The 14,194-nt window shown below is 35.9% G+C and overlaps 1 protein-coding gene across 1 annotated transcript; it reads right to left on the bottom strand.

Annotated features, from left to right (window-relative positions):
- Nucleotides 1–3,512: 3,512 nt before the first annotated feature.
- On the bottom strand, nucleotides 3,513–12,629 carry LOC149803392 (uncharacterized). The gene is made up of 4 exons (XM_089951398.1): nucleotides 12,237–12,629; nucleotides 8,221–8,406; nucleotides 6,355–6,589; nucleotides 3,513–4,711 (listed from the first exon to the last, which is right to left on the bottom strand). The coding sequence occupies exons 1-4, from the start codon at nucleotides 12,492–12,494 to the stop codon at nucleotides 4,203–4,205; spliced, it is 1,188 nt and encodes a 395-aa protein (XP_089807524.1). The 5' UTR covers nucleotides 12,495–12,629; the 3' UTR covers nucleotides 3,513–4,202.
- Between the last annotated feature and the right edge of the window lie 1,565 nt (nucleotides 12,630–14,194).

Here is a 14,194-nt window from a genome sequence, read left to right as displayed (position 1 = left end):
AATTGTGAATTGGATTGTAAAAAAAATGGATAAAAGAATACATGAATGATATAAGGTAAGTGTCTTTGAGTTTTGATTTTAAAATAAGAAGCTACACTCACGCACTCATACACAGACACGTACTATAAGGGTAAAATGGGTGGGGTTTATTTTTGAGTTATTGGCAAATTGAAATTGTATTTCTTTTCGAGAAATGTGGGTGGCCCTGAAAAGGGCCTTTTTATTTTGGTGTAGGGGTGAGTTTAACCAATCAACTTTAACTGCCTTAAGCCTTTGCCACGGCCAAGGCCTACTTCTGATGATTGGGTTGAAATCACTAAGGGTGGTACGACAGGCTTAGTCACAGGGTTGGCGTGTTTAGCTCGGGAAGGTCGTATTCTCTTCGGTCGTGATAAAGAAGTCTGATACATTTGTTTCAGACTTCTTAACTCCGCTAAAATGTCCAACAGTACCGTAGCCGTTTGATTTTCACCCTCTTGTTTCTTTGCTGCTACTTCTTCTTGCTGTTGTTGCTGTTGTTTTTTTCTTACCTCTTCTTGTTGCTGTTGCTGTAGGAGAAAAGCTTGTTCCGCTTCCTTTTGTCGTTGCATAAATTTCTCCAATTCTTCTTTCTGTCTCTGTCTAAAATTCTCCACTTGCGGTAATGAAGAAGGTAACGAAGGTTCTGGAACAAATTCTTGCGAGGTAAGAAAATCCACAAAATCCCAGTGTACCTCTTCTGAAAGTAAGTCCGGGTTCCCTTGGGCAGTTTCCCCTGCTGGTGCACCCCAATGGATCGTTTTCTGAGTTTCCGTCATGTTGAATCACTGTCGCATAGATTGACTGCACACAAGCGCTAACGAATCTATATAGACCACGTGACGTCACAGACTGCTCTCTTCGGATTGGATGCGAGCTGACTGAATTTTGTAACGCGTGTTCGGATTGGTGAATGAATTCAATCCGTTTCAATCCTTCCTGTACCTATAAATAAGCACAGTTCACTGCATTGATTCACCTATTCTCGTCGCTTCAAGATGTGGACCACAGTTGAGTCATCCACCCTTGTGTCTTCCATGATGTTTAGGACGGACATGCTCATGTATGTCAGGTCCAAGTGGACTGTTGTTGATAGGACAGATACTAGTCAATGGATGAGGAGAGTTTACATAGAAAGACAAGGATGTCTCAAGAGGGTACTTGTGTATGGACCGGTAGTTAGAAGGAGTTTAAGAAGAAGAAGAAGAAGATGTGACAGATGCCATCTATGTTAATATTAATATTAACATAAACCCAAAGGCCCTTTTCAGGGCCAGCCATATTTCTCGAAAAGAGATAGCCTTTCCATTGCCTACCCCTTTTCTAAATTTAAATTTAAATTTAAATTTAAAAAAACTTTTAAAAAAAAAAAAAAAAATCCCATATTCAATTCCCCTTGTCCCTAGACAAACCCAAACTCTATTCCCATGTTAATTTCCCTTGTCCCTAGACAGACCCAAACTCTATGTTAAATTCCCATTGTCCCTGAAGTGGCCCAGCGTTTTTCTCCATGTTAAATTTCCATTGTCCCTAGAGTTGCCCAGGGGTGTTTTTAATGCTAAGTCCCATTGTCCCTATGGTGGCCCACTTAACTACTTACACGCACTCACGAACACATGCATGCAAACATATATACATGCATATATTTGTCATGTAGAAAGAAATACACATATTGCAAGCTTTCACATTCCTTTTCTTTACTATTTCAAAGTTAATGTTAATCACATAACAATATAGACGTGCTGACATTCGTTGCTTCATTATCATCATGCAGCAAATGTTCAAAGATAAGTGCCATGCTAAGCCAAATGCTAGTTAACTCTGACTACATATTTTCATGACTGCGGATATTGAGATGTTTCGTTTTGTCAGTACGGTAGCTGACTTTGGTACTACTCTTTTATTTTGGCACTTTTCTGTTGTTTTTCATGATCTTGTATATCCTGAATTTGATTAAGCTCATGCAATTACTTTTGAAGAGGAAATATCGTCAGTCAGTCAGTCATACATATAAATAAATATTCGAAATTTCTCAGCATCAAAGATCCATATCGGCGCATGAACTAATATTTCTATTTATAATGGTACTTTTAAGCAACAATTTTAAACGATCTAATGCTATATAAATTTATCATGTAAAAGCATACCTTCACTTAAGTTTTGTTGATGAATTATAGGTGTCCATGCAAAGTCATTCTTTTAACATATGCGGTTTCCTGAAATGAAACGCGTTTAACCTGTCTTCAGCTTGTTTAAAACATTCTCCGCTGCACAAACACAAAAAATGAAGTATACAGAGTTGTCACATCGTTTTCAGAAAACATTACTTAAAGCAAAATAGAGGCAAACCATAACCACAAACGGCAGCCATTCGTGCTTTCGCAAAACGGCAGCTCCCGATTTAAAACAAGTTAATTGCCCGTGATTTTGCTATCATCACTCTTTGGTGACATTTACGTAACGAACAAAAGGCGCTGAACCAATAGTATTGATCTCTTCATTTTTCTGAACATTTCTGATTTCTTTAAATACATTAGCCCGTTGTTTCAATTCTTAAGAAAATACATGGCAAAAGGTTCGAATTATTCCGAATGTTCAGGCATGGGATGGTGAGATGGCCGGGGATAGTTTGATAAGCTGGCTCCGCTACAACTTCTTAAATTAGGTCTATCGTATCAGTATATCTGCTTCAAAGTATTTCGTAATTAAAGATAGCGTTATATTTGTGTTTTAAAACAAAATGGGCTTGCGATACTCCAGAAATTGATACGGATCATGTACACCTGCCTTTGTTACTGTATTGTATTCATATGTGCACTGGGATACCAAGATTTTGCCAGAAAGCAGAGTTAGCTGCCTGAAACAGAATGATGGTATCTGGATGTTAACTATTTTATATTACATTGTATATACTATTATTCTAAACTGCTACATTGTATACGATATTATTCTAAATTATATTGTGCACACTATTATGTTAAATTACGTTGTATGCACTATTATTCTAACTTACTACATTGTATATACTATTATTTTAACCTACATTGTATACACTATTATTCTAAATTATTACACCGTATACACTATTATTCTAAATTGCTACATTGTATACACTATTATTCTAAATCACTACATTGTATCAACTATTATTCTAATTACATTGTATACACTATTATTCTAATTACATTGTATATATTATTATTCTAAATTACTACATTGTATAAACTGTTATTCTAAATTGATATATTATATAAACTATTATTCTAAATTACTACATTGTATACACTATTATTCTAAATTGCATTGTATACGCTATTATTCTAATTACATTCTATACACCATTATTCTAAATAACATTGTATACACTATTATTCTAAATTACTATATTGTATACACTATTACTTTAAATTACATTGTTAAATTCTAAATTACAAGATTGCGAAATGGCTTGTGTTTGCACGGTGTTCATCACAATGTCTTAGAAATATGCTTCGACAGAGAAATAAGACTGTGCAAATTGAAGGATGCAGTCGATAAACTTCTTTTACAAGAATTTATTTCAAACTATCAAGTCAAAATAAACTATATTTTCATGTGGTTTTTTTTCTAGCTCAGAGTTATCTGAAAATATTTAACTTCTTGTGATTATTTTTTACTGTTGAGGCAGATATGGCATAATTGTTAATTGAAACTACCCTCATCCTCATGAGGCTGTGTAGACGATCCTACCAAGGCATTCGTGGGATAAAACAGTCCTCATACAAATAAAAGATGTAGATTTAAAAGCATGAATAGCAAGCAATTTCGCTGTATTATTTTCAACTTACCCACCCCCAAAAACTATTTTTAAACACAAATAAACACGCTTACATTTGTCTACCTTCTTTATTTATTCTGCTTTTATTTAGTTTGCTTATGCATTGTATTACAACGATATTTATATTGTAATAATCAGGCATACGAAGTTTGTAAGGACATTTAATGCATATCGCTTATTGCCAACGCTTTCGTTTGTTAAAATGTATTCATGTCAGTCACGAATTATCTAAATTTACATATCAACATATCAATGATAAAGTTTCTATTCACATAATTCTTCGTTTCTCTACATCGTGTGATAGCTATCAGTTGTTCCCTCACATAAAATCAATGCAAGATTTAATACTCTTGGACAACAATGATTGTTATCGCCCCGTTTTTCCTGTACGTTTTAAACATCCACAAACACAGATAATGAAGACAACTAAAACTGAAGCTAAAAATCCTCCATATGTAATGTAGGTCCTGATTCTCGGGTCAAATGGTTTATAGACGACAACTTTTATTGTGGACACGTGTCGTTTCCATTCCCAGCAAATGTATGAGGCGCTATCACGTAAAATAAGTCGCCTGAAATGAAGTCTGCTTAACCCATCAATCCAGAGCCGGCCGTGAGATTGGTACCGGATTGTTGCCGAGTTGATTATTAGTTCCGCTTTTTGCCATCTTACTTTGCTGGAATCGGATGCAGGACATTTCAAAACGAGATGTTTTCCAGCCTCTTCGTACAAAACTTGTCTATTCACCAAGGGCGCAAAGGTTGGTTTGCTGTTAATTGGTACATATGGCCCTCCGACTACCTTGATCACATTGCCGTCTTTGTCGGTTGCATTGATCATACGAGGTGTGGTAGGGCACGGTTCATAACAGTTACCTTCAAAAAGAGTAAATGTGGGAAAATGAATCATATATCAGTCAAGGCGTGGCACAAATGATGCATATTTGTAATGTAGACTACATTTCAAGTCACAAACGGAAATTCAGATCTATCAAAAGCATTTCACTAATGGGCAAATGGTGGTTAGAGTCTATTTCTGACAACAACGAAAAACGTTGATTTCGGTTAGCACAGTTAACAGCAGTGAAACTAATTTCGTAAGAATTATACTTGAAGATCTAAAACAAAAGACTAATTCAAAATGACGTTGCAATACTACTTTTAAAGACATTTTATTTGCTAGTCCCATTGCTTTAGGATTCAAAATCTTAATTGTGAAGACAATAAACAGGGTAATGGGGAATGGGTGTGAAACAGGGAATAATTTAGGCTTTAGTAATGTCCTTAATGTAAAATTATGTTTTTGTGAAGGTTACAGACTTTGTATTTTCCTTTTAGATTATGTTAAAACAACCAATATACAAGACCGCTCCGGTAGTCTAAGTATTTAAAGCGTCCGCCAAGGATGTGGGAGGTCGTGGGTTCGATCCCCGACCTAGTCATACCAAAGACTTACAAAAATGGTACTAGCAGCTGCCTTGCTAGGCACTCAACATAAAGAGGTTAGTACTAGAACTGGTAGGCCTGGTGTCAGGATAATGTGACTGGGTGGGACACGATGTTATATGTCTGCGGCATGATGCCCCAGTGCTAGACATAACTATAAACTGCCACACGGCAGACATCGGAACGATAAGACTGGAAAATTGTTAAAGCTACTGTAAAAATCTAAATCACACATACATATACCATAATATAAAAGGACATACTACGACACTCTGCCACTACTAGTTTCTGAACAGGATGGTTATAGCATGGAACGATGAAAGCATGACTGACTTTTTTTCCAAGAGCATTTAATGAACCATTCAGAGAATTCAGGCCATTTAACTTTAGGTTATAAAAGTCCATACTTTTAATATTTTGTCAAGAGATGAGCAAGTTAATGTTCCTTTTATCATTTCCATTTAATAAGCACACTAACACACTAACGTATATCCTTGCTGGCTTCTAAACTAGTATTGTGCTGAAGGTATAACACTACACTCAGCAAGAGTCTTTCGGATGACCAAGACATGCGCATAAACATATTGTGTGGCTTTAGTTTTCTGCTTCTTCTATCATAACAATCACAAAAAGTATTGTACCGGACATTACTTGCAGCTAATTTAAAATGTAATATAATCATGGACAAAAAAGAGGAAAATGCGGTTAAAGAAATTAACATATTTAACGAGAGTATTTATAGAACCAAAAGAAGGTCATAATCAACTCTTTACACGAACTTATCAAATCTGAATGAAATTTCTTTTTCTATCTTTTAAAACAATTCTAAAAATATGATATACTATTGTTGTGTGTATGCTATGACAAACATTCAATGAGTCAGAATAATTTTTAACATACTCGTTTATTGTGAGGCATAAACTCAATGGATAGCATTTTGTCTTCTTCTAAATTTAAATATTTTTTTTTTATAAATAAAGGTTAATCCTACATTAGAACAGAATTGCGAAATCGCAAACAGTAGAGAAGGTCACCAAAGCTTAGTTATATTGCTTAAATGTCTATCTTCTTACCAACTATGCGTTCACTTTTTCTAGACCTAATGCCTCGGATGTTTGCAATCACATTAGGCAATACTGTGGATCTACAAGGAACTCCGTCTGGATACATCGTCATGATGGGAAGATCCACAGGTTTGATTGGTTGATCCTTGTCAGTCTTCTGTACCATGCACGTGCCAGAGCGAAGTCGTTTGCCAGCCTTGTCACACTGATCACACGACCCCCACTCCGACCAGTGAGTGAATACCTGAAAAACGTCTATAGCTATACACATATCTAGTCTGTGTTATAGACAAGTAGGCAGACCCAGTACGTACGTTACATATGTATATCACCGTTGATCTGACTGGATGTAAAAAGATTTTCCATCTGGCATAATAAAGTTAACCCATATGTAGTAAATCTAATTTAAAATAGATATGGAAATGTTTAGTAACAGATAACAACTTAACAAATGTGGTCAACGTTAAAATAATGTTAAAGGAAATAAATGAACTCACTATATTTACATTTTCATTAAATGAAAGAAAATCTTATAATAACAGCGAACAAAAATGTTGATAGCAATCTGTTTTAAATAGTATTTTTCTTAAAGAATGGTACCTAAGGGGACTAACTCTTGCTTGATTACTTGTATGAAACTAGCGTACAACAGTAAAATGCATGGTTCCAGTTTCAAAATCTGCAGATTTGCGTGCAAATACAAACGAACAATTGAAAGTTCAGGAAAAAGATAAAATTTAAAATATTTCTTCAATATTACATGACCGTGTTGCTTATCAGAGTGATTGCAAATAATGAATCGGAGTATAAAATGCGTCAACATTTCTCCTGACGGCATATAAAATATCTTCTCTGTCACAAACGAATTATTTTACATCTATGACGGAGTGTAAACGCCTGAATTTTGAGCTTTTATAATTCACAATTAGAAAAATGGGCAATCTAAATTTAACATTAGTTGAGAGTGTATGAAAACATAATGTCCTCGAAACGTCTTTAACCAGCAACAAAACCACCGTAACATAATCAAACGTCATTAGTGATGAGAAGAAAATAAAACGTAAACCAGTCTGCCACTATTTTTGAAATAGGAGATTCGCATTACCGGGCCATGATATGTGCGATAGCTGTATCGGGCCGGGAACCAGACTAAGGAAAAGCCCAACTACAGAAGTCTCCGAATGTATTTCAATGTTATTTCACACAGTTTGGTCATATGCAATATACATTTTTTGTATGCAATAAATAGAATCTTAAACTTTCCCTTATTTCAATGAATTGTATGAAATTCATTGATTAATTTCAACCTTTAGCCAGTCTTCCTCATGTTAACAAATGTCTATTCATGTATTCCCAACCCCTCCGGCAGCCTAAGTGATTAGAGTGTCCGCCTGCGAATCGAGATGATGTGGGTTCGAACCCCGGCTGAGTCACAGACTTATACAAATCTAACAGCTGTCTCGCTTGCTGCTTAGCATTAAGAGGTTAAAGTTAGAAACTGGTCGGTATGGTGTCAGAACGATGTGTCTGCGGTATGATGCCCCAGTACCAGACATCGCTGTATTGATTGTTCTAGCCATGTTAAAAAATCTAAATCACACACACACACACACACATTTATTCCCATGCTTATATGTTGTGTTGGGGCCCTAAAATGTCAAATCAAAAAGCCCTGCAAAATGCCAGAAACAAACACTAAAATTTACAGCATTTGTGATTTCTAATACATAGACTGATATCCTTTTCCTTTTTTTTTTCTTTCTTCTTCGTCTTCTTCTTCTTCTAAAAAAATAAGGACGACGTTGCTTTTGATGATGTAATGATGGTGATAATGATGATTGGAACGATACTATTGAGAACAACATTATTGAATACCTGTAAGTTATGTTCTACAAGGAGTTGTGGCGGCTTTAGTAGACTGCTGTTTGCTTCTGGAACAGTCGTGAGCGGCTCTCTAAACAGTACATCGACCTGATAAATTTCTAATGTTTCCCCGCTCAAGACGCAAAAATACTGACCTGAATCACTCACATCAACATTTTGTAACTCTAAAGTGTTGTCCTAAAAGGAATTGATAAAAATAAAAATTATAAGAATAAGAACAACAATAAATTAAAGCAACACACAGATTAGGGACTTCGATACAACACAAAAAGCTCGCCACCTTTCTGCAGATGATTTTGTAACTATAACAACAAAATAATTATGTTCTACAAGGAGTTGTGGCGGCTTTAGTAGACTGCTGTTTGCTTCTGGAACAGTCGTGAGCGGCTCTCTAAACAGTACATCGACCTGATAAATTTCTAATGTTTCCCCGCTCAAGACGCAAAAATACTGACCTGAATCACTCACATCAACATTTTGTAACTCTAAAGTGTTGTCCTAAAAGGAATTGATAAAAATAAAAATTATAAGAATAAGAACAACAATAAATTAAAGCAACACACAGGTTAGGGACTTCGATACAACACAAAAAGCTCGCCACCTTTCTGCAGATGATTTTGTAACTATAACAACAAAATAATTATGTACATTCACCTGTAATCTTACTTTTTAAAACGCATGAGGTATGCTATTTTTTCTATAAATGACTCAATATTTTTGACGTACAACCAATTATGAAATTGTTTCTATATCCCCCCAGTCTTACTGGCCTGAACAGTCTTAATGTGTGTGTGTGTGCGCGCGCGCGCGCGCGTGTGTGTGTGTGTGTGTGTGTGTGTGTGTGTGTGTGTGTGTGTGAGAGAGAGAGAGAGAGAGAGAGAGAGATTGTTGTTGTTGTTGCTGTTATAGGGTTTAACGCCATTTTTCAGCACAAGATAAGCTATACATTGTCTGGCAAGCTTTCTCACATACCCACATTGGCTGAACCCGAGACTCGAACCCACGCAGACAGACAAGAGATGGCAGTGATCCGTAACGGTGAACGCTTTAGACCACTTGGCCACTAGGGGCCGAGAGAGAGAGAGAGAGAGAGAGAGAGAGAGAGAGAGAGAGAGAGAGAGGGAGAGAGAGCACATGATACAAATGAAAGTCTTTATGCTTTTAGTCAATTGTTATTTATCAGATACGTGATTGGTCACATTTTAACGATTGTACCTCGCAATAGATTATATTGCACAAAATTTATGTCATCTTCGCTAGTCAAAGGTTTTAGACCCACTTAGTTCCACATCGTTCTGTGGCCTTATATAGCCAGTGCATTGAACACGAGCCGTCTTGGGTATGAAGGAATTTTATGTATTGACCAATAGAAGCGTTCGTTACGTGACCTGTTTAAGATGGCTACTTCACTGATGTCTTCACGCCTTGGCTGGAAAGAAAACCTTTTGTATGAAAGGTTTAAATGAGACAGAGTAACATTAATATGTGTCGTTGTCTACATAAGCTATTTGCGATAACTCAAAACCATCTTAACATGTAAATGAAACGTGCAATCTGATTGAAATCAGTTTATTTTAGTTGCATCCGATCACACAGCAGATCGGAAGACAATGGTATCGGCTAGTTGCATATACCAAAGGTAGATGTGGATCGATGACCATTGGTTAGAGAATATGTATCGAGATTTAAATTTTTGTCTGATGATTTTCATTGATGCATTTATGATTCGTTAGCTTAATAGTTGCATCAGCTTAAATTCTCTTGATTTTCTAGAAACAATAACACTAAAAAGGCGTAAAACATAGGTTTAACTCAATTAAATCAGTACCTGCATTATGTTATCAATGCTGATATTTTAATTTCCTTTCATAGCATCTTTCCAAACAGTAACTCTATGACTGGACTTTTGGCACAGTGGTTTCTGTATATAAGGTTTTGTCGTAAGTTATAATTAGGAAACAATAATTCATTAATTAATGATTTATTTCATTTCTGATATAGTAAAAGTCACACAGGTCATGTAGGCATTCAACACCGACTATTTCAGTGATGGTGTCAATTTTTGGAATTTGATTCTACATACCTTTAAGTGGCAAGTATTCACTTCATTTGGAATCTTATACATCCAGATTTCTTGGGAAGGTCATTGTTTAGACGCCCCAAGAAGTGCATACAGCAACATCAATGTCAAAGTAAGTAGACATTTTTGGAGGAAATACGCCTCAATTTGTGATCCAGTACAATCCGGCTTGAAAGTCGCGCGCTGTGATGTCACAATGAAAGCTACGCCTATTGATAAACTAATTCTTACTACCCTATATTGTGATGATTCCACTCGACATGCTCTTTACTTGACCCAAGTTTAGTATATGGCCACCACTGTAAAATAATAATAATAATAATAATAATAATAATAATGAGGACTTTGTATAGCGCCTAATCTTTAGAAGCTCTAAGCGCTTTACAACATTAGACAACACCTATAACATAAAAAACATATAATGATATGATTACAAAAACAAACACCATGAAATTAGAAAACATTAAAAAACATGCTGAGAATATTTAAGGTAGGAAACATTATTAGGTCTTTAAGTTTGTTCTTGCAGTCGAAATAAGTGAGTTTTGAGAGCCCTCTGGAATGTGATCACTGTGTCTTTGTGTCTAAGTTCAGTGGGCAATTCATTCCACGTTGCTGGGCCCTGGTATGCAAAAGAACGCTGTCCATATGATTTTATTTTCATAGTGGGAATAATGAGCATACGATTGTCAGAAGAGGAGCATAAGTATCTTGCTGGTGTGTACACATGGGTGAGGTCAGATAGGTATGTTGGACTTGAGTCCGACAGTGAAATGTAGCACAGAGAACAAATTTTGTGTTTGATTCTGGATCGAATGGATAGCCAGCGTAGGGTACAGAGCAGTGGGGAGGTGTGCTCTGATCGTGGTGCTCTAAGGATGATCTGAGCAGCTGTGTTTTTGAAGTTTTTGAAGTTTCTGGAGTAGATATTGAGATGAACCAGACAGAATTGAGTTACAATAGTCCAGTCTTGAAAGTACTAATGAACACAGAAGTGTTTTAGTGGCATCAACTGAAAGATATTTGTGAACTGAGCTGATGCATTTCAGCTCAAGATATGCAGCCTTGCATATGTTCATGACATGTTGCTGCAATGTGAGAGTACTGTCCAAAATAACACCTAGGTTTCGTACTGATTGTGTGAATTTAATGTTGGCGTTGCTGATATTTATTGTTTGAGGTAAAGGATGTGAATGAGAAAGTCTTTGTGTTGTTATCAGAATGGCCTCAGTTTTATCATCATTCATCTGCAGCTTGTTACATGTCATCCATGATTTCACGTCAGAAATGCACCTCTCTACACTTTGGATGGTAGCATCAACTTCAGTAAAAGACCATATAGATCGATAATTTTCGTCTGGAAGTTTATTGATGACCGTTTTGGTGTTGTGCATTCAATAATCTGGATTGAAGAGACTTTGATTAAAGAAAATTAGTGTCAAATTTTAAAAGAACAATTTATATTTAATTTAAAATGAGTAAATGCGCATACATGACCCATGTTACATTTACTATAGTTGCTGTTTTATTTTTAACCGACTTTTAGAGCATCCTAAAACAAGTAAGTGGAATGTTTCATCTCAGGTACAATCATTTTAAAGCTAGTCTCTTTTCACCTGAAATAAAATAATTCATGTTTGCCCCTTATTGATATTCATCCATATTGAGTATACTATTAGTTGAAATTAATAAGACACATGCATGGGAATATAAAACAATTATTATTGTAGCTTTACGTGTCGTTGTCAACGTTGCTACATATTTGTGGCGTGTGGAGCTTTACATATAATGTTACAACAGTTACATAGCTTTCGGCTAGCATTACTGTACATGTCAATTCTACGTTGGCTCACAAATGGAAACCTTCTGTCACACTAAAATGTACCCGAGTCACTTACAATAAAAACAGAGAATTAAGATCAAATACCTCTTTAATGCGTCGATTTTCTCCAGATGTAACATACTGTACAACACCATCAGCTAGACCCAATTTCTGCCAAGATATCGTCTGCCTTCCACGATCTTGGTCTGGGCAACTGCAAGTGTGGCACTCGAGTATTACTCTCTGTCCTTCAAGAGCCAGAATTGCTTTAATTGCCTCCTTCTCGTCCAAGAGCTTTTTATTTCTTTCCGTGATACACTTATAATATTCTTCAAACATTTTCTTTGCTTCCTCCTTTGTCATTCGCCATTTACTGTTTCCAAATGACGACAAATCTAAACCGCGTTTGGTTTTCCTCCAGATTGGTAACGTTTTATGATTAATAATGTCATATCCGATCTCGCCCTTGCTTAGATTTGTTATTATGCTATTACTGATTGCATTACAATGAAGAACATAAGTGACAACGATGAAAATGTATTTGACTGACATGGCGTCAAACGCTGGATGTAATGACGTAATGGTCGTGACGTCATAATACCCTTTATTTCCCCGAATGCTTCCTCCGGAAAGGCAACTATATCCAATTTTCTCTGCATGATATGGCCAAAAAAGCGTTAAAAGTGCCATTAAAACCAATCAAAACATTTAATTTAATTGGAACAGGCTAATGTAAATACATATGGTCTCATAATGTAAATACGATGTGTACTGAAAAGTTCTGAATGTTTTGTTACAACATATTTTACTATCTGAAATTGTCAATAAATTTAACGCCAATCAATAAATAAGTAACGCTTCAGTAATATGTTCTGCTGCTACACTTGCATCACGCCGAACATCTGCAAAAATAAGTATGTGACTTGAGGTAACAGAGGTAAGTGACAGTGACGTAAATTGTCGGAGAATGAGAACAATTCTGCTACTATGCAAAGAGCATACTACATAATTCGACGCTTGTGCGATAGTCCCCGTCAGACGTCACTGTCTATTAGATAAACTTTGATGATGCAATTCTCCGTCAAATTGTCGTTATCTATGTAAGATGCCACACGCTCTGGAATATCTTTATCTGCGATCTGGGGACGTGGCTGCTATGATGGAAACAATCAACGAAGATGTTAGATACACAGCGGAAGATGTTTCTGTTATCAAGAGTTTTAAGGCTTAAGCTGTTTTCATTATACTGAAAAATCATTTGAAACTCATAAAGGTTTGTGCAAGATGGGTCCTCATTTGTTGACGGCCGATCAAACGCGAACTTGTCTTGAATTCTAAACGTCTTTTTGCCAAGTTTAAAAGTGACCAGACACGTTTGAATGAGATTATCACCGGTGGTTGGCTTTTTTTGGTTGTTTGATGTTTGCTTTATCGGACCTTTTGACATATTGTTGGCTCTTTTAAGCATAAGAAGTGGGATTAATTTAAAAAAAAAAAAACAAATTACAGTTGTTTTTTCTACCCTAGGTTTTAGTACGCCGATTGACCTTATTTAATGTCGGTTCACTTTTTTCCCAACGTTGGTTATCGTACGATGAATTAAATGTTCAGACGAGGATTCAGTTTACCACATTATCAAATGAAATCCGGCTTTAGTATTTAGTTAAGGTTTATTCTGAGGTTGTAACATTTTCTTTCCAAGTTCGAAAACTGCAAAACTATAACAGCATTACTTTCTGTAGAGATTAAAGAGATGGAGAGAAGAAGATACACACATTAAAGGACAGGCAGTTGATTGCATTGAACAATCAACACAAACACATATTTATGCTAACAGGCACACGCATACTAATATTATCAGTCATAAAAATACATATTCACTATCATCCACAAACATACATATAAACTTAACAAACACACACATACATATACACTACCAGACACAGACATGTATACAATATCAGACTAAAACACACGTATACACTATCAGAAACAAAAATACATATTCACTGTCAGACACAAATAAATGACTCTATCAGACACAAACATACATATATACTATC

The sequence above is a fragment of the Sinohyriopsis cumingii genome, chromosome 3 (assembly GCF_028554795.1).
Source record: "Sinohyriopsis cumingii isolate HCF-2022 chromosome 3, ASM2855479v2, whole genome shotgun sequence".
Taxonomy (NCBI): domain Eukaryota; kingdom Metazoa; phylum Mollusca; class Bivalvia; order Unionida; family Unionidae; genus Sinohyriopsis; species Sinohyriopsis cumingii.
Note: the sequence above shows the minus strand (reverse complement) of the source record. Positions and strands in the feature narration are given on the sequence as shown.